The sequence below is a fragment of the Corvus hawaiiensis genome, chromosome 26, assembly GCF_020740725.1.
Source record: "Corvus hawaiiensis isolate bCorHaw1 chromosome 26, bCorHaw1.pri.cur, whole genome shotgun sequence".
In the NCBI taxonomy this organism is placed as follows: Eukaryota; Metazoa; Chordata; class Aves; order Passeriformes; family Corvidae; genus Corvus; species Corvus hawaiiensis.
In genome coordinates, this window is record NC_063238.1 from 45,101,096 (window position 1) to 45,126,319 (window position 25,224).

At 53.1% G+C, this 25,224-nt stretch overlaps 1 protein-coding gene across 1 annotated transcript in view; it reads left to right on the forward strand.

Annotated features, from left to right (window-relative positions):
- MROH1 (maestro heat like repeat family member 1) overlaps positions 1–25,224 on the forward strand; it is a 92,388-nt gene that overhangs the window by 41,492 nt on the left and 25,672 nt on the right. The window contains 12 exon segments of the mRNA XM_048329222.1: positions 5,028–5,201; positions 5,921–7,219; positions 7,221–7,249; positions 9,994–10,051; positions 10,053–10,115; positions 12,176–12,271; positions 15,460–15,483; positions 15,485–15,559; positions 18,431–18,554; positions 20,773–20,897; positions 23,614–23,709; positions 23,712–23,771. Of these exon segments, the coding sequence (XP_048185179.1) occupies positions 5,028–5,201; positions 5,921–7,219; positions 7,221–7,249; positions 9,994–10,051; positions 10,053–10,115; positions 12,176–12,271; positions 15,460–15,483; positions 15,485–15,559; positions 18,431–18,554; positions 20,773–20,897; positions 23,614–23,709; positions 23,712–23,771 (2,223 nt within the window).

Sequence of the window (25,224 nt, forward strand, 5' to 3'; positions counted from 1 at the left end):
AATATTTATTAATTATTAATGAATATTTTTTAATCGTTGAAACATATCAATCACTGATTATATTATTAATTAGTAATAAATAATAATGGTTATTAATAAAAAATTGCTAACGGGCACTGCTTGTTAAGGCTATTAATTACCTATTAATTATTAATTATTCTATTATTAAAAGGCTTTCTAATCAATTTCTGAGATTAGCAATTAATGATAAATTTATTAGAAAGTAATTGGATTATTTATCGGATTTACGATCAAGTTATTATTCGGTTATTAGGCTAATGATGATGTTATTAATTATAAGCTGTAGGATTAATGCTGTTATTAATTAAATGAAGCGATTCTCTGGGTTATTAATTTATTGCCATTAACGATCTCGTTTCATTGACGTTAATTAATTACTCTTTCCCTGAAATTAGTTATTTATTTAATTATTGACGTTAATTCTCTCTCATTTTATTATCATCAATTCTTTATTTTATTAACATTAGTAATCGATTGTTTTAGTGGCATAATTAATAATTAATTGATTGGCATGCATTATTAATTATTTTAATAATGCTCCTTTTATTCTTGGATTGTTTTTATTATTATCTTGATTAATTTATAGCTATTAATAGTACTTATTATTTAATTATTATTAACTTGATTGTTTTGCAATTTCCATTATCTCAATTATCAATTTTACTAAAAGTTGTTCATTATTTATTATTATTTACTATTTATTAATTATTTTTTATTTTTATTATTTATTATTACTTTTTTTTATTATTATTTATTATTGTTGTTTTGTTATTTATTATTTATTATTGCCTTTTTATTCATTTTTAAAAATTATTTGGTATTTATAATTTATTATTTGTTATCATTTATTATTTTAAAATATTTATTATTAATGTTCATTAGTAGTTACCAATATTTATTCATGTTTATTAGTATTTATTAACACTTATTAATATTTATTAATGGGGTTTTTTTGGGGATCTTTTCATGTTTTCACCTTTATTTCCAATTCCATTTCTTTCTCTTCCCTTGACGGTTTCATTATTGGAGCACAAATCGATCATTAATAATTATTATTAATCCTTATTAGCGTTATTAATTCCTATTAATTGCCATCAATTCATCCTAGCAGTAGGATACGTTATCTTGGAGGCCGATCCCGATCCTGAGGATCCCCATCCCAGAGGGAGGCAGATCCCGGGAATCCCAATCCCAGAAATCCCAATCCCGGGAAATCCCGATCCCAGAAATCCCAATCCCGGGAAATCCCAATCCCGGGAATCCCGATCCCAGAGTTCCCAATCCCAGAAATCCCAATCCGGGAAATCCCAATCCCGGGAATCCCGATCCCAGAGTTCCCAATCCCAGAAATCCCAATCCTGGGAAATCCCAATCCTAGAAATTCCGATCTGGGAAATCCCGATCCCAGAGTTCCCAATCCCGGAAATCCTGATCCAGGAAATCCCGATCCCAGAGTTCCCATCCCGGGAAATCCCAATCCTGGGAAATCCCCGATCCCAGAAATTCCAATCCGGGAAATCCCGATCCCAGAGTTCCCAATCCCGGGAAATCCCGATCCCAGAAATCCCAATCCCAGAAATCCCATCCCGGAAATCCCAATCCCGGAAATCCAAATCCCAGAGTTCCCGATCCCAGGAATCCCAGGAATCCCGATCCCAGAGTTCCTGATCCCAGTGATCCCAATCCCAGAAATCCCAGTGATCCCGATGATCCCAATGATCCCAATCCCAACGATCCCGGTGATCCCGGTGATCCCAATGATCCAGTGATCCCAGTGATCCCGATGATCCCAATGATCCTGATCTCAGTGATCCCAATCCCAGCAGTCTCCAATCCCACTGATCCCAGTGATCCCACTGATCCCGGTGATCCCAATGATCCTGGTGATCCCAATCCTGCTGTTCCCACTGTTCCCACCATTGTCTCTGATCCCAATCCCTCCGTTCCCAATGCTGCCGTTCCTGGTGATCCCAGTGATCCCAGTCCCTCTGTTCCTGGTGATCCCGGTGATCCCGGTGATCCCAATCCCGCCGTTCCCAGTGATCCCAATCCTGCTGATCCCAGTGATCCTGATGATCCCGCTGATCCCAATCCCACTGTTCCTGCTGATCCCAGTGATCCCGGTGATCCCAATCCCTCTGTTCCCGTCGATCCCATTCCCACCGTTCCTGGTGATCCCAGTCCCACCGTTCCCACCGTTCCCGCTGTTCCCGGTGATCCCGGTGATCCTGGTGATCCCAATCCCTCCATTCCCAGTGATCCCAATCCCGCTGTATCCGCTGTTCCCACTGATCCCGGTGATCCCAATCCCGCTGTTCCCGGTGATCCCGGTGATCCCAGTGATCCCGATCCCGGTGATCCTGGTGATCCCAATCCCGCTGTTCCCGTCAATCCCATTCCCACCATTCCCAGTGATCCCAGTCCTGCCATTCCCACTGTTCCCGCTGATCCCGGTGATCCCGGTGATCCCAATCCCGATGATCCCGGTGATCCCAATCCCGCTGTTCCCGTCAATCCCATTCCCACCGTTCCTGGTGATCCCAGTCCTGCCATTCCCACCGTTCCCGCTGATCCCGGTGATCCCGGTGATCCCGGCGATCCCAATCCCGATGATCCCGGTGATCCCAATCCCTCTGTTCCCGTCAATCCCATTCCCACCGTTCCTGGTGATCCCAGTCCCGCCGTTCCCGCCATTCCCGCTGTTCCCGGTGATCCCGGTGATCCCAGTGATCCCGATCCCGGTGATCCCGGTGATCCCAATCCCGCTGTTCCCGTCAATCCCATTCCCACCATTCCCGGTGATCCCAGTCCTGCCATTCCCACCGTTCCCGCTGATCCCGGTGATCCCGGTGATCCCAATCCCGATGATCCCGGTGATCCCAATCCCTCTGTTCCCGTTGATCCCATTCCCACCGTTACTGGTGATCCCAGTCCCGCCGTTCCCACCGTTCCCGCTGTTCCCGGTGATCTCGGTGATCCCAGTGATCCCGATCCCGGTGATCCTGGTGATCCCAATCCCTCCATTCCCAGTGATCCCAATCCCGCTGTATCCGCTGTTCCCACTGATCCCGGCGATCCCAATCCCGCTGTTCCCGGTGATCCCGCTGATCCCAGTGATCCCGATCCCGGTGATCCTGGTGATCCCAATCCTGCTATTCCCGGTGATCCCAATCCCGCTGTTCCCACCATTCCCAGTGATCCCAATCCCGCTGTTCCTGCTGATCCCACTGATCCCGGTGATCCCAATCCCACTGATCCCAATCCCGCTGTTCCCTCTGATCCCGCTGATCCTGGTGATCCTGGTGATCGCAATCCCGCTGTTCCCAGTGATCCCAATCCCACTGTTCCCACCATTCCCAGTGATCCCAATCCCGCTATTCCCACTGTTCCTGCTGTTCCCTCTGATCTCGCTGATCCTGGTGTTCCCGGTGATCCCAATCCCGCTGCTCCCGCTGATCCCGGTGATCCTGGTGATCCCAATGCCACTGATCCCGGTGATCCTGCTGATCCCAATCCCACTGTTCCCACCGATCCCGCCATTCCCAGTGATCCCAATCCCGCTGTTCCCACCATTCCCAGGGATCCCAGTCCCGCCATTCCCACCCTTCCTGCTGTTCCCACTGATCCTGGTGATCCCAGTGATCCCAATCCTGCTGTTCCCACCGATCCCGCTATTCCCAGTGATCCCGGTGTTCCCGCTGATCCCAATCCCGCCGTTCCCGGTGATCCCGCTGATCTCAGTGACCCCAATCCTGCTGTTCCCACCATTCTCAGTTATCCCAATCCTGCCATTCCCGCTGATCCTGCTGATCCCGCTGATCCCGCTGATCCCAATCCCACCGTTCCCGCTGATCCCAATCCCGCCATTCCCGCTGATCCCGCTGATCCCAATCCCGCTGATCCCAGTGATCCCGCTGATCCCAGTGCCGCCGTTCCCGGTGATCCCAGTGACCCCAATCCTGCTGTTCCCACCATTCCCAGTGATCCCAATCCTGCCATTCCCGGTGTTCCCGCTGATCCTAATCCCGCTGATCCCGGTGATCCTGCTGATCCCAATCCTGCCATTCCCGGTGTTCCCGCTGATCCTAATCCTGCCATTCCCGCTGATCCCGCTGATCCCAATGCCACCGATCCCTCTGATCCCGCTGATCCCAATCCTGCCATTCCCGGTGTTCCCGCTGATCCCAATGCCACCGATCCCGGTGATCCCGCTGATCCCAATCCTGCCATTCCCGGTGTTCCCGCTGATCCCAATGCCACCGATCTCGGTGATCCTGCTGATCCCAATCCTGCCGATCCCGGTGATCCCGCTGATCCCAATGCCACCGATCTCGGTGATCCTGCTGATCCCAATCCTGCCGATCCCGGTGATCCCGCTGATCCCAATGCCGCCGATCCCGCTGATCCCGCTGATCCCAATCCTGCCATTCCCGGTGTTCCCGCTGATCCCAATGCCGCCGATCCCGCTGATCCCGCTGATCCCAATGCCGCTGATCCCGGTGATCCCGCTGATCCCAATCCTGCCGATCCCGGTGATCCCGCTGATCCCAATGCCGCTGATCCCGGTGATCCCGCTGATCCCAATCCTGCCGATCCCGGTGATCCCGCTGATCCCAATCCTGCCATTCCCGGTGTTCCCGCTGATCCCAATGCCGCCGATCCCGCTGATCCCGCTGATCCCAATGCCGCTGATCCCGGTGATCCCGCTGATCCCAATCCTGCCATTCCCGGTGTTCCCGCTGATCCCAATGCCACCGATCCCGGTGATCCCGCTGATCCCAATGCCGCTGATCCCGGTGATCCCGCTGATCCCAATCCTGCCATTCCCGGTGTTCCCGCTGATCCCAATGCCGCTGATCCCGGTGATCCCGCTGATCCCAATCCTGCCGATCCCGGTGATCCCGCTGATCCCAATGCCGCTGATCCCCGGTGATCCCGCTGATCCCAATCCTGCCGATCCCGGTGATCCCGCTGATCCCAATGCCGCCGTTGCCGCTGCTCCGCAGGACGCGGCGCTGAAGCTGAGCCTGGCCCGCAGCATCTCCATGATCGGCCGCGCCCTCGGCAGCTCCGGGAGCGGCTCCGGGAACGGCTCCGGGAACGGCTCCGGGAACGGCTCCGGCTGCCGGAATCAGCCCGGGAGCATCGCCCGCAAGGCTGAGCTCGTGATGCTCATGGTGGTGAGGGACTGAGAGGGACTGGGAGGGCACCGGGAGGGACTGGGAGGGACTGGGAGGGCACTGGGGGGAACTGGGAGGGATTGGGAGGGACTGGGAGGTCACTGGGAGGGCACTGGGAGGAACTGAGGGGGATTGGGAGGAACTGGGAGGGACTGGGAGGGACTGGGAGGAACTGGGAGGGACTGGGAGGGACTGGGGGGGGGATTGGGAGGGACTGGGAGGGCACTGGGGGAACTGGGGGGGATTGGGAGGGCACTGGGAGGAACTGGGAGGGACTGGGAGGGCACTGGGAGGGACTGGGAGGGCACTGGGAGGAACTGGGAGGGATTGGGGGGGACTGGGAGGGACTGGGGGGGGATTGGGAGGGACTGGGTGGGCACTGAGAGGGCACTGGGAGGAACTGGGGGGAACTGGGAGGGCACTGGGGGGGAACTGGGAGGGATTGGGAGGGACTGGGAGGGACTGGGGGGGGATTGGGAGGGGATTGGGAGGGACTGGGAAGAACTGGGAGGGACTGGGGGGGAATTGGGAGGGGACTGGGAGGGACTGGGGGGAACTGGGGGGAACTGGGAGGGACTGGGAGGGAACTGGGAGGGCACTGGGGGGAACTGGGAGGGATTGGGAGGGACTGGGAGGGACTGGGGGGGAACTGGGAGGGGATTGGGAGGGACTGGGAGGAACTGGGGGGAACTGGGAGGGACTGGGAGGGCACTGGGAAGGTCGTGGATCCTTTGGAGCTGCGGGACCCGCCCTGGGATCCGCCCTGGGACCCGCCCTGGGATCCGCCCTGGGATCCGCCCTGGGATCCGCCCTGGGACCCGCCCTGGGACCCGCCCTGGGACCCGCCCTGGGATCCGCCCTGGGACCCGCCCTGGGATCCGCCCTGGGATCCGCCCTGGGATCCGCCCTGGGACCCGCCCTGGGGACCCGCCCTGGGATCCGCCCTGGGATCCGCCCTGGGATCCGCCCTGGGATCCGCCCTGGGACCCGCCCTGGGACCCGCCCTGGGATCCGCCCTGGGATCCGCCCTGGGACCCGCCCTGGGACCCGCCCTGGGACCCGCCCTGGGATCTGCCCTGGGATCCGCCCTGGGATCCGCCCTGGGACCCGCCCTGGGACCCGCCCTGGGACCCGCCCTGGGATCCGCCCTGGGACCCGCCCTGGGATCCGCCCTGGGACCCGCCCTGGGGGTCCGCCCTGGGATCCGCCCTGGGACCCCGCCCTGGGACCCGCCCTGGGACCCGCCCTGGGGTCCGCCCTGGGATCCGCCCTGGGACCCGCCCTGGGGTCCGCCCTGGGATCCGCCCTGGGACCCGCCCTGGGACCCGCCCTGGGACCCGCCCTGGGGTCCGCCCTGGGATCCGCCCTGGGACCCGCCCTGGGACCCCGCCCTGGGATCCGCCCTGGGATCTGCCCTGGGATCCGCCCTGGGATCTCCCTTGGGATCCGCCCTGGGACCCGCCCTGGGACCCGCCCTGGGATCCGCCCTGGGATCCGCCCTGGGACCCGCCCTGGGACCCGCCCTGGGACCCGCCCTGGGACCCGCCCTGGGATCTGCCCTGGGATCCGCCCTGGGATCCGCCCTGGGATCTGCCCTGGGATCCGCCCTGGGATCCGCCCTGGGATCCGCCCTGGGATCCGCGCTGGGACCCGCCCTGGGATCCGCCCTGGGACCCGCCCTGGGATCCGCCCTGGGACCCGCCCTGGGATCTCCCTTGGGATCCGCCCTGGGACCTGCCCTGGGACCCGCCCTGGGATCCGCCCTGGGATCCGCCCTGGGATCCGCGCTGGGACCCGCCCTGGGATCCGCCCTGGGACCCGCCCTGGGATCCGCCCTGGGACCCGCCCTGGGATCCGCCCTGGGATCCGCCCTGGGATCCGCCCTGGGATCCGCGCTGGGATCCGCCCCTGGGATCCGCGCTGGGGGATATTCCGGAGGGGAATTCCCATTGCCGCTCTTTTCCCAGGAATTCCTGAAGGCGGAGCCTCCGGAGGCGCTCCGGACGCGGCTGCGGCAGGGGGGCGCTCGGCACCTGCACCCACCTGGTGTATCCATGGCAACGGCGGCGGCGCCGCAGCCTCCGGAAGAGGGATTTGGGAATGGGAATGGGATGGGGATTGGGATTGGGATTGGGGTGGGATTGGGAATGGGATTGGGGTGGGAATGGGGATGGGAATGGGAATGGGAATGGGATTGGGATTGGGATTGGGAATGGGAATGGGATTGGGATTGGGATTGGGATTGGGATTGGGATTGGGATGGGATTGGGATTGGGATTGGGAATGGGAATGGGATTGGGATTGGGAATGGGAATGGGAATGGGATTGGGGTGGGGATGGGAATGGGATGGGATTGGGGTGGGGATGGGAATGGGAATGGGGTGGGGATGGGAATAGGATGGGATTGGGATTGGGATTGGGGTGGGATTGGGAATGGGATTGGGAATGGGATTGGGGTGGGATTGGGAATGGGATTGGGATTGGGATTGGGATTGGGAATGGGATTGAGATTGGGATTGGGGTGGGATTGGGAATGGGATTGGGGTGGGGATGGGAATGGGAATGGGGTGGGGGATGGGAATGGGATGGGATTGGGATTGGGGTGGGATTGGGAATGGGATTGGGAATGGGATTGGGGGTGGGGATGGAATAGGAATGGGAATGGGGTTGGGAATGGGAATGGGGTGGGGATGGGAATGGGAATGGGATTGGGGTGGGATTGGGAATGGGATTGGGATTGGGATGGGGATGGGAATGGGATTGGGATTGGGATTGGGATTGGGATTGGGGTGGGATTGGGAATGGGATTGGGGTGGGGATGGGAATGAGATGGGATTGGGATTGGGGTGGGGATGGGAATGGGATTGGGATTGGGAATGGGAATGGGGATGGGATGGGAATGGGGATGGGATGGGAATGGGAATGGGGATGGAATAGGATTAGGAATGGGATGGGAATGGGAATGGGGTTGGGGTGGGATTGGGGAGGGGAATCGGATGGGAGTGGGGAGGGGAATGGGGTGGGATTGGGAATGGGATGGGGATGGGAATGAGGTTGGGATTGGGACGGGAATGGGGTTGGATTGGGAATGGGAATGGGAATGGGGATGGGATCGGGATAGGATGGGAATGGGATTGGATGGAAACGGGATTGAGAATGGGGTGGGATTGGGATTGGGAACGGAAATGGGATGGGAATGGGGATGGGGATGGGATGGGAACGGGATTGAGAATGGGATGGGAATGGGATTGGGAATGGGAATGGGAATGGGAATGGGGATGGGATTTGGATGGGAACGGATTGGGATTGGAATGGGATGAAATTTGGATAGGATGGGATGGGATTGGATGGGATGGGATTGGAAACGGGAATGGGAACGGAAATGGGATGGGAATGGGGATGGGAATGGGATGGGATTGGGATGGGAATGGGAGTGGGATGGGATTGGGAACAGGAAAAGGAATGGGATGGGAACAGGAATGGGAATGGGGTGGGGATGGGATGGGATTGGGAACAGGAATAGGACGGGATTGGGGATGGGTTTGGGGATGGGAATGGAGATGGGATAGAAACGGGATTGAGAATGGGAATGGGGATTGGGATGGGATTGGGAAGGGGATGGGATTGGGATTGGAGATGGGAAATGGGATTGGTGGGATTGGGAAGGGGGATGGGATCTTTTTCCCTCTTTTCCCCCTTTTCCCCTCTTTTTCCCTTTCTTTCCCCTTTTCCCTCCTTTCCTCTTTTCCCCCTTTTCCCCTCTTTTTTCCTCCTTTTCCCTCTTTATCCCCTCTCTTTTCCCTTTTCCCTCTTTTTTCCCCCTTTCCCCTCTCCTTTTCCCCCTTTTCCCTCTTTTCCTCTCTTTCCCCCCCTTTCCCCCCTTTTTTCCTCTCTTTTTTCCTCTTTTTCCCTCTTTCCCCCATCTTTTCCCCCTTTTCCCTCTCTTTTCCCTTTCTTTCCCCTTTTCCCCCTTTTCCCCCTTTCCCCCTTTTCCCTCTTTTCCCTCTTTTTTCTCTCTTTTCCCCCCTTTTCCTTCTTTCCCCTCTTTCTTCCCCTTTTCCCTCTCTTTTCCCCTTTCTTTCCCCTTTTCCCTCTTTTTTCCTTCTTTTCCTTCTTTTCCCCCTTTTCCCCTCTTTTTCGTCTTTTTTTCCTCTCTTTTTCCCCCTTTTCCCCTCTTTTTCCTCCTTTTCCCTCTTTTCCCCGTTTTCCCCCTTTTTTCCTCTCTTTCCCCCTTTTTTCCTCTCTTTTTCCCCCCTTTTTCCCCCCTTTTCCCCTTTTTTCCTCTCTTTCCCCCCTTTTCCCTCTTTTCTCCCATTTTTCCCCCTTTCCCCCCTTTTCCCTTTTTCCCTTTCTTTTCCCTTTTCCCTCTTTTCCCTCTTTTCCATCTTTTCCCCCCTTTTCCCTTTTCCCTCTTTTCCCTCTTTTCTCTCTTTTCCCTCTTTTCCCTCTTTTTCCATCTTTTCCCTCTTTTCCCTCTTTTCCATCTTTTCCCCCCTTTTCCCTTTTCCCCCTTTTCCCTTTTCCCTCTTTTCCCTCTTTTCTCTCTTTTCCCTCTTTTCCCTCTTTTCTCCCATTTTTCCCCCCTTTTCCCTCTTTCCCCTTTCCCCTCCTCCCCCCTCCCCACCCCTTGCACCCCCTCACTCTCCCCAAATCCCCGAAATTCCCGACCTCTCCTCAAACCCCATTCCCAGATCCTCCCCCTTCCTCCCACCCCCCGTCCATCCCGGAATCCCCCCAGCGGGAATTCCCATCCCGCCGCTCATTCCCGGCCTTTTCCTTATCCCGGGATCAGCGCCCTGGAGCCGCCCCTGAGCGATCCCGAGCGCTCCGAGCTCCTGGACACGGCCTTGGGGAAGCGTCCTGGGGCTGCCCCCTCTGGAATCCGGGAGAGGCCGGGAAGAGCCCGGAGCCGAGGTGGGAATTCCAAAGGATTCCAGGGGGGGAAAAAATCCGGGAATTCCGGGATGGGTTTGGGCGGGAAAAGCAGCTGAATTCCCATCGCGTTCCCGGGGCGGCTCCCGATATTCCGGCTCCTTCCCGGGAAGCTCCCAGGGATGGAGCAGCCCCGGATTCTCTGGGAATTCCGGCCCCCAGATCCCGGGGGAGCCGTGGGAGTTCTGCTCTTCCATGCTCGTCCCCATTCCCAAAATTGCCATTCCCAGAATTCCCAGGATTCCCAGAATTCCCAGAATTCCCATTCCCAGAATTCCCAGAATTCCCATTCCCCCTTTTCCCATTCCCAAAATTCCCACTCCCATTCCCAGAATTCCCAAAAATCCCCATTCCCAGAATTCCCATCCCCATTCCCATTCCCATCCCATTCCCATTCCCAGAATTCCCATTCCCAGAATTCCCAAAATTCCCATTCCCAGAATTCCCACCCCATTCCCAGAATTCCCCATTCCCAGAATTCCCAGGATTCCCATTCCCCCTTTTCCCATTTCCGCTTTTCCCACCCCCCCATTCCCAGAATTCCAGAATTCCCAGAATTCCCAGAATTCCCATTCCCAATCCCATTCCCAGAATTCCCATTCCCCCCTTTTCCCATTCCCCCTTTTCCCACCCCATTCCCAGAATTCCCAGAATTCCCATTCCCCCTTTTCCCATTCCCAAAATTCCCACTCCCATTCCCAGAATTCCCAAAATCCCCATTCCCAGAATTCCCATCCCCATTCCCATTCCCATCCCCCATTCCCATTCCCAGAATTCCCATTCCCAGAATTCCCAAAATTCCCATTCCCAGAATTCCCCACCCCATCCCCAGAATTCCCATTCCCAGAATTCCCATTCCATCCCCAGAATTCCCAGAATTCCCATCCCATCCCCCCTTTTCCATTCCCAGAATTCCCAGAATTCCCAAAATTCCCATTTCCAGAATTCCCATTCCCCCTTTTCCCATTCCCAAAATTCCCATTCCCATTCCCAGAATTCCCAGAATTCCCATTCCCAGAATTCCCATCCCCAGAATTCCCATTCCCCCTTTCCCATCCCATTCCCAGAATTCCCTGAATTCCCAGAATTCCCAGAACGCAGCCGCCTGCTTCCCAGTTTTTTCCCGGAGCGCTCCGTGGCCGCACTTAACGAGGGCCGGGGAGCAGCTGCAAAATTCCCGTGGTTTTTCCTGGGATTTTGCTCCTTTTCCTGGAACTTTATCCCAAAAACCATTCCCGGGATGAGTCACCCCTGCTCGGGATTTCGGGAGAAGTGGGGCCGGGATGGGCTTGGAGGGGCTTTCGTCCCGAAAAAATTCCAGGAATTCCCGGATTTTATTCCTTCGGAGCCTTTTCCGAACTCTCCCGGGATTTTTAAGGTGTTCATCCCAAGGAATTCACCCCAAACAAGTGGGGAAAAGGCCGAAATTCCCAGATTTTTTCTGGGATAACGCTGGCCTTGGATGGGTTTGGCCACTCCCAAGGGTTTTTCCAATCCCAGAATTCCCGGATTTTATTCCTTCGGAGCCTTTTCTGAACTCTCCCGGGATTTTTAAGTGTCTCACCCTCTGGAATTCCCCCCCAAAAAGTGGGAAAAGCCCAGAATTCCCGGATTTTTTCTGGGATAACGCCGGCCTTGGATGGGCTCGGTGACTTTTCCAAGCCCAGAATTCCCAGATTTTATTCCTTAGGAGCCTTTTCCTGTTTATCCCGGGATTTTTAAGGTGTTTATCCGCAGGAATTCCCCCCGAAAAGTGGGAAAAGCCCAGAATTCCCGGATTTTTTCTGGGATAACGCCGGCCTTGGATGGGTTTGGCCACTCCCAAGGGTTTTTTCCGAGCCCAGAATTCCTGGATTTTATTCCTTCGGAGCCTTTTCCCGTTTATCCCGGGATTTTTAAGTGTGTCACCCTCAGGAATTTTGCCCGAAAAAAGTGGGAAAAGGCCAAAATTCCCGGATTTTTTCTGGGATAACGCCGGCCTTGGATGGGTTTGGCCACTCCCAAGGGTTTTTCCGAGCCCGGAATTCCCGGATTTTTTCCAGGAGCTCTTCCAGGCGGCGCTGGGCGCGCTCCGGGAGCTGCTCCGGGCTCTCCTGCGGCGGCGCCTGAACCCCCTGGGCCTCCAGGAGCTCTTTGCCGTGAGTTCCCCGGGATTCGGGAATCCTCGGAATGGGACGGGGAATTCGGGGGATTCGGGGGAATTGCGGGAATTCAGGGAATGGGAATGGGAATTGGGAATTCTGGGAATTCTGGGGATTTTGGGAATGGGAATTTTGGGATTGGGAATTCTGGGGATTTTAGGAATTGTGGGGAATTTGGGAATGGGGTTGGAATTGGGAATTTTGGGAATTCTGGGAATCCTGAGAATGGGAATTCTGGGGAATTCTGGGAATGGGATGGGAATTCTGGGAATTCTGGGAATGGGAATTTTGGGAATTCTGGGAATTTTGGGAATGGGATGGGAATGGAAATGGAAATTCTGGGAATTCTGGGGATTCTGGGAATTCTGGGAATGGAAATGGGATGGGAATTCTGGGGATTTGGGGGATTTTTGGAATTCTGGGAATGGGAATTTCGGGAACAGGAATTCTGGGAATTCTGGGAATGGGAATTCTGGGAATTGGAATTCTGGGAATGGGAATGGGGATGGGAGGGAATGGGATGGGATGGGAATTGGGAATCCTGGGAATTTCTGGGATTTTTGGGAATTTTGGGAATGGAATTGGGAATGGGATGGAAATTCTGAGAATGGGAATTCCGGGAATTCTGGGAACGGGGTGGGAATTGGAATTCTGGGGATGGGAATTCTGGGAATTCTGGGGAATTTTAGGAAATGTGGGAATTTTGGGAATGGGATCGGAATTGGGAATTCTGGGAATTTTGGGGATTTGGGGGGAATTTTGGGAATGGAATTGGGAATGGGATGGAAATTCCGGGAATTTTGGGATTGGGGATGGGAAATTGGGAATTCTGGGAGTTCTGGGAATGGGAGTTTTGGGGAATTGTGGGAATTTTGGGGAATGGGATCGGGAATGGAAATGGAAATTCTGGGAATTCTGAGAATTCTGGGAATTCTGGGAATAGGAATGGGATGGGAATTGGGAATTCTGGGGATTTGGGGGATTTTTGGAATTCTGGGAATGGGAATTTCGGGAACAGGAATTCTGGGAATTTCGGGAACGGGAATTCTGGGAATTCTGGGAATGGGAATTCTGGGAATTGGAATTCTGGGAATGGGAATGGGGATGGGAATGGGATGGGATGGGAATTGGGAATCCTGGGAATTTCTGGGATTTTTGGGGACTTTGGGAATGGAATTGGGAATGGGGATGGAAATTCTGAGAATGGGGAATTCCGGGAATTCTGGGAACGGGGGTGGGAATGGGTGCGACTGGGAATTCTGGGAACGGGGTGGGAATGGGAATTCTGGGGATGGCAATTCTGGGAATTCTGGGAATTTTAGGAATTGGGGGGAATTTTGGGAATGGGATCGGAATTGGGAATTCTGGAATTTGGGGATTTGGGGGAATTTGGGAATGGAATTGGGAATGGGATGGAAATTCTGGGAATTTTGGGATTGGGATGGGAATTGGGAATTCTGGGAGTTCTGGGAATGGGGAGTTTTGGGAATTGTGGGAATTTTGGGAATGGGATCGGGAATGGAAATGGAAATTCTGGGAATTCTGAGAATTCTGGGGATTCTGGGAATTCTGGGAAGTCTGGGAATGGAAATGGGATGGGAATTCTGGGGATTTGGGGGATTTTTGGAATTCTGGGAATGGGAATTTCGGGAACAGGAATTCTGGGAATTCTGGGAATGGGAATTCCGGGAATTGGAATTCTGGGGAATGGGAATGGGGATGGGAATGGGATGGGATGGGAATTGGGAATCCTGGGAATTTCTGGGATTTTTGGGGACTTTGGGAATGGAATTGGGAATGGGATGGAAATTCTGAGAATGGGAATTCCGGGAATTCTGGGAACGGGGTGGGAATTGGGGAATTCTGGGGATGGGAATTCTGGGAATTCTGGGAATTTTAGGAAATGTGGGAATTTTGGGAATGGGATCGGAATTGGGAATTCTGGGAATTTTGGGGGATTTGGGGGAATTTTGGGAATGGAATTGGGAATGGGATGGAAATTCCGGGAATTTTGGGGATTGGGATGGGAATTGGGAATTCTGGGAGTTCTGGGAATGGGAGTTTTGGGAATTGTGGGAATTTGGGAATGGGATCGGGAATGGAAATGGAAATTCTGGGAATTCTGAGAATTCTGGGAATTCTGGGAATAGGAATGGGATGGGAATTGGAATTCTGGGGATTTGGGGGGATTTTGGGAATTCTGGGAATGGGAATTTCGGGAACAGGAATTCTGGGAATTTCGGGGAACAGGAATTCTGGGAATTCTGGGAATGGGAATTCTGGGAATTGGAATTCTGGGAATGGGAATGGGGATGGGAATGGGATGGGATGGGAATTGGGAATCCTGGGAATTTCTGGGATTTTTGGGGACTTTGGGGAATGGAATTGGGAATGGGATGGAAATTCTGAGAATGGGAATTCCGGGAATTCTGGGAACGGGGTGGGAATGGGAATGCTGGGGGATGGGAATTCTGGGAATTCTGGGAATTTTAGGAATTGTGGAATTTTGGGAATGGGATCGGAATTGGGAATTCTGGGAATTTTGGGGATTTGGGGGAATTTTGGGAATGGAATTGGGAATGGGATGGAAATTCCGGGAATTTTGGGATTGGGATGGGAATTGGGAATTCTGGGAGTTCTGGGAATGGGAGTTTTGGGAATTGTGGGAATTTTGGGAATGGGATCGGGAATGGAAATGGAAATTCTGGGAATTCTGAGAATTCTGGGAATTCTGGGAATAGGAATGGGATGGGAATTGGGAATTCTGGGGATTTGGGGGGATTTTTGGAATTCTGGGAATGGGAATTTCGGGAACAGGAATTCTGGGAATTTCGGGAACAGGAATTCTGGGAATTCTGGGAATGGGAATTCTGGGAATTGGAATTCTGGGAATGGGAATGGGGCATGGGAATGGGATGGGATGGGAATTGGGAATCCTGGGAATTTTCTGGGATTTTTGGGGACTTTGGGAATGGAATTGGGAATGGGATGGAAATTCTGAGAATGGGAATTCCGGGGAATTCTGGGAACGGGGGTGGAATGGGAATGCTGGGGATGGCAATTCTGGGAATTCTGGGGATGGGATGGCAGTCGGGAACTCTGGGGATCCCCATCGCGCCCGCCGGCTCCGAGGCCGCTGCCAGGCTCCGGAATTCCAGGCTTTCCCCCCCGTTCCCAGCACTTAGGGGCCCTGGCTGAAGTCGCCGCGGGGCGCGGGAGCGGCAGCGCGCCGTGGCCGTCGCCTCCGCCCTGCTGGAATTCTTCCTGGAGGAGCTGCACGTCAGCGTGAGCGCCCGGCCGGCGCCGCCCCGCTGCCCAGAATTCCCGGAATCCCCACCGTTCCCAGCATTCCCAGCATTCCCAGCATTCCCAGGCCCGCCGGTCCCATTCCCAATCGTGGCATTCCTAGCCCATTCCCAGAATTCCCATTCGCAGCATTCCCATCCCGTTCCAGGCCAGAATTCCCGGAATTCTCAGAACTCCCATTCCTGCCCCATCCCATCCCATTCCCGGAGTTTCCATTCCCAGAATTCCCAGAATGCCCGGAATTCCCATTCCCAGAATTCCCATCCCATTCCATCCCATTCCTGGAATTCCCAGATTTCCCAGAATTCCCAGAATTCCCATTCCATTCCCAGAATTCCCAGAATTCCCAGAATTCCCATCCCGTTCCATCCCATTCCCAGCATTCCCATTCCCAAAATTCTCAAAATTCCCATTCCCAGAATTCCCAGAATTCCCGGAATTCCCATTCCTGGAATTCCCATCTCCACAATTCCCATTCCCAGGCTTCTCAAAATTCCCAGAATTCCCATTCCCCGTCTCCACAATTCCCGTTCCCAGAATTCCCAGAATTTCCATTCCCATCCCATTCCCAGAATTCCCACAATTCCTGACATTCCCCTAATTCCCAAAATTCCCATTCCCACAATTCCCATCCCCATCCCATTCCCATTTCCAGAATTCCCACAATTCCCAGAATTCCCATTCCCATCGCTATTCCCAGAATTCCTGTTCCCATCCCATTCCCATTCCCATCTCCACAATTCCCATTCCTGGAATTCCCATTCCCAGAATTCCCACAATTCCCACAATCCCCAGAATTCCCACAATTCCCATTCCCAGAATTCCCATTCCCATTCCCGCAAGCCCCAGAATTCCCAGAATCCCAAGAATTCCCCATTCCATTCCCAAAATCCCAAGAATTCCTATTCCATCCCATTCCCAGAATTCCCATTCCATTCCCAAAATCCCAAAGAATTCCCATCCCATTCCCAGAATTCCCATTCCATTCCCAGAATCCCCACAATTCCCACAGTTCCCATTGCCAAAATTCCCATTCCCATCTCCACTATTCCCATTCCCATTCCCATTCCCATTCCATCCCATCCCATCCCCAAATCCCCCAAATCCCCAAAATCCCCCAAAATCCCCCAAATCCCCAAATCCCCCAATCCCCCAATCCCCGAATCCCCCAAATCCCCAAATCCCCAAATCCCCAAATCCCCCCTAATCCCCAAAATCCCCCCCAATCCCCCAAAATCCCCCAAATCCCCCAAATCCCCCAAATCCCCCAAATCTCCCAATCCCCCAATCCCCGAATCCCCAAATCCCCAAATCCCCCCAAATCCCCAAATCCCCAAATCCCCCCAAATCCCCAAATCCCCCAATCCCCCAAATCGCCCAAATCCCCCAAATCCCCCCAATCCCCCAATCCCCAAAATCCCCCAAATCGCCCAAATCCCCCAATCCCCCAAATCCTCCAATCCCCAAATCCCCCAATCCCCCAATCCCCCAATCCCCGAATCCCCCAAATCCCCAAATCCCCCAATCCCCCAATCCCCCAAATCCCCCCAAATCCCCAAAATCCCCCAAAATCCCCCAAATCCCCCAAATCCCCAAATCCCCAAATCCCCCAAATCCCCAAATCCCCAAATCCCCAAATCCCCCAATCCCCAAATCCCCAAATCCCCCCAAATCCCCAATCCCCCAAATCCCCCAAATCCCCAAATCCCCAAATCCCCCACATCCCCAATCCCCCAAATCCCCCAAATTCCCATTCCCCCAAATCCCCCAAATCCCCCAAATCCCCCAAATCCCCAAATCCCCAATCCCCAAATCCCCAAATCCCAAATCCCCCAAATCCCCAAATCCCCCAATCCCCCAAAATCCCCCAAATCCCCCAAATCCCCCGAATCCCCAAATCCCCCGAATCCCCAAATCCCCCAATCCCCCAATCCCCGAATCCCCCAAATCCCCAAATCCCCCAATCCCCCCAATCCCCAAATCCCCCAAATCCCCCAAATCCCCAAATCCCCCAAATCCCCAAATCCCCCAAATCCCCCCAATCCCCCAATCCCCAAATCCCCCAAATCCCCCAAATCCCCCAAATCCCCCCAATCCCCAAATCCCCCAAATCGCCCAAATCCCCAAATCCCCCAAATCCCCCAAATCCCCAAATCCCCCCAATCCCCCAATCCCCAAATCCCCCAAATCCCCCAAATCCTCAAATCCCCAAATCCCCCAAATCCCCCAAATCGCCCAAATCCCCAAATCCCCCAAATCCCCAAATCCCCAAATCCCCCAAATCCCCCAAATCCCCCAAATCCCCCAAATCCCCAAATCCCCCAAATCCTCCAAATCCCCAAATCCCCCAATCCCCGAATCCCCAAATCCCAAATCCCCCAAATCCCCAAATCCCCCAAATCCCCAAATCCCCAAATCCCCCAAATCCCCCAAATCCCCAAATCCCCAAATCCCCAAATCCCCAAATCCCCCAAATCCCCAAATCCCCAAATCCCCCCATCCCGAAATCCCCCAAATCCCCAAATCCCCAAATCCCCCAAATCCCCCAAATCCCCAAATCCCCCAAATCCCCAAATCCCCCAAATCCTCCAAATCCCCAAATCCCCCCAATCCCCGAATCCCCAAAATCCCCCAAATCCCCCCAAATCCCCCAAATCCCCCGAATCCCAGAATTCCCGCAATTCCCACAATTCCCGCCATTCCCGCCATTCCCCGCCATTCCCACAATTCCCGCCATTCCCGCAATTCCCGCCATTCCCGGAATTCCCGGAATTCCCGCCTTTCCCGCCTTCCCGCCATTCCCGCCATTCCCGCCATTCCCGCCATTCCCGCCTTTCTCTCCCGTCCCAGGCGCTGTCGCAGTTCCCGGCCTCGGCCTCGCTCCTGGCCCTGCTGGCCCCGCGCTGCTCCGACGCCGCCGCCGGCGTGGGCGCCGCCGCCCTGGACTGCGTGGGGGCCGTGCTGCGCATCGAGCGGCGCTGCCAAGGTGGGCCTTGGGGACTTCGGGGATTGTTTGGGAATTTTTGGGGAATTTTTGGGAATTTTTTGGGATTTTTTTTTGGATTTTTTGCAATTTTTTGGGGATTTTTTTTGAATTTTTTTTTATTTTTTTTGAATTTTTTGTGATTTTTTTTCCATTTTTTTGATTTATTGGGGGAATTTTTTGGGATTTTTTAAGGGATTTTCTTTGGATTTTTTGGGGATTTTTTGGGAATTTTTTGGGATTTTTTAGGATTTTTTGGAAATTTTTTGACTTTTGGGGGATTTTTGGGGATTTTTTTGGGATTTTTGGGGGTGTTCTGGGCGCCGCCGCCCTGGACTGCGTGGGGGCCGTGCTGCGCATCGAGCGGCGCTGCCAAGGTGGGCCTTGGGGACTTCGGGGATTGTTTGGGAATTTTTGGGGAATTTTTTGGGGAATTTTTTGGGATTTTTTGGGGATTTTTTGCAATTTTTTGGGGATTTTTTTTTTGATTTTTTTTTTCTTTTTTTTTGAATTTTTTGTGATTTTTTTTGATTTTTTTGATTTATTGGGGGAATTTTTTGGGATTTTTTAAGGGATTTTCTTTGGATTTTTTGGGGATTTTTTGGGAATTTTTTGGGATTTTTTAGGATTTTTTGGAAATTTTTTGACTTTTGGGGGATTTTTGGGGATTTTTTTGGGATTTTTGGGGGTGTTCTGGGCGCCGCCGCCCTGGACTGCGTGGGGGCCGTGCTGCGCATCGAGCGGCGCTGCCAAGGTGGGGCCTTGGGGACTTCGGGGATTGTTTGGGAATTTTTGGGGAATTTTTGGGAATTTTTTGGGATTTTTTTGGGATTTTTTGCAATTTTTTTGGGATTTTTTTTTTGATTTTTTTTTCTTTTTTTTTGAATTTTTTGTGATTTTTTTTTCATTTTTTTGATTTATTGGGGGGGATTTTTTGGGATTTTTTAAGGGATTTTTCTTTGGATTTTTTGGGGATTTTTGGGAATTTTTTGGGATTTTTTAGGATTTTTTGGAAATTTTTTGACTTTTGGGGGATTTTTGGGATTTTTTTTTTCGGATTTTTGGGGGTGTGTCTGGGTGCCACCGCCCTGGACTGCGTGGGGGGCCGTGCTGCGCATCGAGCGGCGCTGCCAAGGTGGGCCTTGGGGACTTCGGGGATTGTTTGGGAATTTTTGGGGAATTTTTGGGAATTTTTTGGGGATTTTTTGGGGATTTTTTGCAATTTTTTGGGGATTTTTTTGAATTGTTTTTGATTTTTTTTGAATTTTTTGTGATTTTTTTTTATTTTTTTGATTTATTGGGGGAATTTTTTGGGATTTTTTAAGGGATTTTCTTTGGATTTTTTGGGGATTTTTTGGGAATTTTTTGGGATTTTTTAGGATTTTTTGGAAATTTTTTGACTTTTGGGGGATTTTTTGGGATTTTTTTTTCGGATTTTTGGGGGGTGTTCTGGGCGCCGCCGCCCCTGGACTGCGTGGGGGCGTGCTGCGCATCGAGCGGCGCTGCCAAGGTGGGCCTTGGGGACTTCGGGGATTGTTTGGGAATTTTTGGGGAATTTTTGGGAATTTTTTGGGATTTTTTGGGGATTTTTTGCAATTTTTTGGGGATTTTTTTTGAATTTTTTTTTATTTTTTTTGAATTTTTTGTGATTTTTTTCCATTTTTTTGATTTATTGGGGGGAATTTTTTGGGATTTTTTAAGGGATTTTCTTTGGATTTTTTGGGGATTTTTGGGGGATTTTTTTGGGATTTTTTGGGGATGCTTTGGGGTATTTTTTGGGGAATTTTTGGGGGGATTTTTTGGGATTTTTTGGGGATTTTTTGAGGGATTTTTTTGAAATTTTTTTTGAATTTTTTGGGAATTCCTGGAATTCTCTTCCCCATCCAGGATTTTCCCGGGATCACCGGGATGAGCTTCTGGCTGGGATGGGCTGGGAATTCTGGAATTTGGGGGGATTTTTTGGGAATTTTTTGGGGGATTTTTTTTTTTTGGGGGGGGGGAATTTTTGGGGTGTTTTGGGATTTTTTGGGAATTCCTGGAATTCTCTTCCCCATCCAGGATTTTCCCGGGATCACCAGGATGAGCTCCTGGCCAGGATTGGAGTGGAAATTCCTGGAATTTTGGGGGATTTTTTTGAATTTTTTTGGGGATTTTTTTCGGGATTTTTTTGGGACGTTTTGGGATTTTTTGGGAATTCCTGGAATTCTCTTCCCCGTCCAGGATTTTTCCCGGGATCACCGGGATGAGCTCCTGGAAGCGCTGGGATCCCTCAAGGAAGGGCTGGAAAATGCCGACGGCTCCGTCCTGTTCCGGACCTGCTCCCGCGTGGCCTCGGTGCGCAGCGGGAAACGCCCGGGGCCAAACTGGTTTGGGACTGGGAAGGGCACTGGGGAGATACTGGGAGGGATCGGGGGGGGACTGGGAGGGATCTGAGGGGCACTGGGAGATACTGGGAGGGATCGGGGGGGGGACTGGGAGGGATCTGAGGGGCACTGGGAGATACTGGGAGGGATCGGGGGGGGACTGGGAGGGATCTGAGGGGCACTGGGAGATACTGGGAGGGATCGGGGTGGGACTGGGAGATACTGGGAGATACTGGGATGGCACTGGGAAATACTGGGAGGGACCTGGGAGATACTGGGAGGGATCTGAGGGGCACTGGGAGATTCTGGGAGGGATCGGGGTGGTACTGGGAGGGATCTGGGGGGACTGGGAGGGATTGGGGGGGGGGTACCGGGAGATACTGGGATGGCAATGGGAGGTATTGGGAGATACTGGGATGGCACTGGGGACATACTGGGAGGGACCTGGGAGGTACTGGGAGATACTGGGATGGCACTGGGAGATACTGGCAGGGATCTGAGGGATACTGGGAGATACTGGGATGGCACTGGGAGATACTGGGAGAGACCTGGGAGATACTGGGATGGCACTGGGAGATACTGGGAGAGGTATTGGGAGAGTCCGGGGAGATACTGGGATGGCACTGGGAGATACTGGGAGGGACATGGGAGGTACTGGGAGATACTGGGATGGCACTGGGAGATACTGGGAGGGACCTGGGGGATACTGGGAGATACTGGGATGGAACTGGGAGATACTGGGAGGGACCTGGGGGATACTGGGAGGGTCCTTGGTGGTACTGGGAGGGATCTGGGAGGTACTTGAGGTACTGGGAGATACTGGGAGGGACCTGAGGGATACTGGAAGTTACTGGGAGGGCACTGGGAGATACTGGGGGATACTGGGAGATACTGGGAGGGTCTTTGGGGATACTGGGAGGGATCTGAGGGGTACTGGGAGATACTGGGGGATCCTGGGATGGCACTGGGAGATACTGGGGGGATACTGGGAGATATTGGGGGATACTGGGAGGGATTGGGAATGGGAATTCTGGGAGTGGGATGGGATTGGGATCAGCACCGGGATCGGGATCGGGATCAGGATCGGGATTGGAATTGGGGGTCGGGATCAGGATCAGGAACAGGATTGGGGAATGGGATGGGAAGGGGAATGGGATCGGAATCGGGATCGGGATTGGGATCGGGATCGGGATCGGGATCAGGAATGGGATCAGGAACAGGATGGGGATGGGAATCAGGAGCAGGATTGGGAATGGGATCAGGAGTGGGATCGGGAATGGGATCAGAACGGGAATGGGATCCGGGTGGGGAATGGGGATCAGGATCAGGATTGGGATTGGGATCAGGAACGGGAATGGGATTGGGCGATGGGGATTGGGATCAGGATCGGGGTTGGAATTGGGATTAGGAATGGGATCGGGATTGGGGAATGAGGTCGGGAATGGGATCAGGATGGGGAATGGGGATGAGGATTGGGATCGGGGATTGGAATTGGGATTGGTGGAATGGGATCAGGAATGGGATTGGGATGGCAATGGGGATCAGGATCGGGAATGGGAATGGGATCGGGAATTGGATTGGGAACGGAAATGGGAATGGGATCGGGATTGGGGAATTGGATTGGATGGCGATGGGGATTGGGATCAGGATTGGGATTGGAATCGGGAATGCGATCAGGATGGGGAATGGGATCGGGAGCAGGAATGGGATCAGGATTGGGATTGGGATTGGGATCAGGAACAGGAATGGGATGGGGGAATTGGATTGGGATGGCGATGGGGATTGGGATCAGGATTGGGATTAGAATCGGGAATGCGATCAGGATGGAGAATGGGATCGGGAGCAGGAACAGGAATGGGATGGGGAATTGGATTGGGATGGCGATGGGGATTGGGATCAGGATCGGGGTTGGAATTGGGATTGGGAATGGGATCAGGATTGGGAATGAGATCGGGAATGGGATCAGGATGGCGATGGGGATGAGGATTGGGATCGGGAATGGGATTGGGAATGGGATCGGGAATAGGATTGGGATGGCAATGGAGATGAGGAACGGGATCAGGATCGGGAGTGGGAATGGGGATGGGGAATGGGATCAGGATGGGGAATGGGATCGGGATGGGGAATGGGATGGGGAATGGGATCGGGAATGGGATCAGGATTGGGATCGGGATCGGGATGGCGATTGGGATCAGGATCAGGATTGGGATCAGGATCGGCTGCTCCCCTTTCCCCCCTGGAAAAAGCTCCGGCTGATTCCCGACGGCAGCGGGAGCCGGAGCCGCCTCTCCCGGCATTCCCGGCCTCATCCCAACATTCCCAACCTCATCCCGGCATTCCCGGCCTCATCCCGGCGTTCCCAACCTCATCCCAGCGTTCCCGACCTCATCCCGACATTCCCGGCCTCATCCCGGCATTCCCAGCCTGATCCCGGCATTCCCGACCTCATCCTGGCGTTCCCGACCTCATCCCGGCCTTCCCGACCTCATCCCGACATTCCCGGCCTCATCCCGGCATTCCCAGCGTCATCCCAGCATTCCCGACCTCATCCCAGCCTAATCCCGGCATTCCCGACCTCATCCCGGCGTTCCCAACCTCATCCCAGCGTTCCCGACCTCATCCCGGTCTGATCCCAGCATTCCCAACCTCATCCCGGCCTCATCCCGGCCTCTTCCCGCTCCCCGCAGGCCATCGGGATGCGGATCCCTCCGGAGCAGCTGCTCAGCCTCCTCCTGGCGCTCTTCGAGGGCCTGGAAGATCCCGACGGGAATTGTTCCCGCGCGCCCCCGCCTCCGTCATCATCAACTCCCTGCTGCGGGAACGGGGCGGAATCCTGCGGGAAAAGGTCCCGCTCCCAATCCAGAGGGCTCGGGGAATTCCTGGGGATGTGGGAGAGGGGTTGGGAATTCCTCGGGATGTGGGAAATGGGTTGGGAATTCCTTGGGAAATGGGTTGGGAATTCCTGGGGATGTGGGAAATGGGGTTGGGAATTCCTTGGGAAATGGGTTGGGAATTCCTGGGGATGTGGGAAATGGGTTGGGAATTCCTTGGAAATGGGTTGGGAATTCCTGGGGATGTGGGGAAATGGGTTGGGAATTCCTGGGGATGTGGGAATGGGTTGGGAATTCCTTGGGATCGCTCGTACCCCAAAATGTCCCCAAAGTCCCTAAAATCGGCCTGGAATCCCAGAAAATTCCAAAGAAATCCCAAAAATCCCCCCCCAAAATGGGATTGAGAATGGGACTGGGAAAGGGATGGGATGGAAATGAGGATGGGATGGGAATGGGATTTATGGGATTTATGAGATTGGGATGGGATTGGGATGGGAACAGGAATGGGAATGGGATTTATGGGATTGGAATAGGATGGAATGGGATTGGGATTGGGAATGGGATTTATGGGTTTTTTGGGAATGGGATGGGAATGGGATTGGGATTGGGATGGGGATGGGATGGGAATGGGATGGGATTGGGATTTATGAGATTGGAATGGGATTTATGGGATTGGGAAATGGGATTGGGATAGGGAATGGGAATGGGAATAAGAGTGGGAATGGGAGCGGGAATGGGATTTATGGGATTGGAATGGGATGGGAATGGGAATGGGGATTGGGAATGGGATGGGAAATGGGAATGGGATGGGAATGGGATTTATGGGATTTATGGGATTTATAGGTTTGGAATGGGATGGGATTGGGATGGGATTGATGGGATTGGGAATGGGATAGGAAGGGGATGGGATGAGATGGGAATGGGAATGGGGATTTATAGGATTGGAATGGGATGGGATTTATGGGAATGGGATTTATGGGATCGGAATGGGATTTGATTGGGATTGGGAATGGGATGGGATTTATGGGATTTATGGGGATGGGATGGGAATGGGATTTATGGGATCGGAATGGGATTTGATTGGGATTGGGAATGGGATGGGATTTATGGGATTTATGGGATTTATAGGCTTGGAATCGGATGGGATTGATGGATTGGGAATGGGATGGGATTTATGGGATTTACGGGAATGGGATGGGAATGGGATTTATGGGAATTTATGGGATTTATGGGGATGGGATGGGAATGGGATTTATGGGATGGGATTGGGAATGAGATTGATGGGATCGGAATGGGATGGGATTGGGAATGGGAATGGGATTTATGGGATTTATGGGATTTATGGGATTTATAGGCTTGGAATTGGCTGGGATTGGGATGGGATTGATGGGATTGGGAATGGTATTGGGGATGGGATGGGATTTATGGGATTTACAGGATTTACGGGATTTATGGGATTGGGAATGG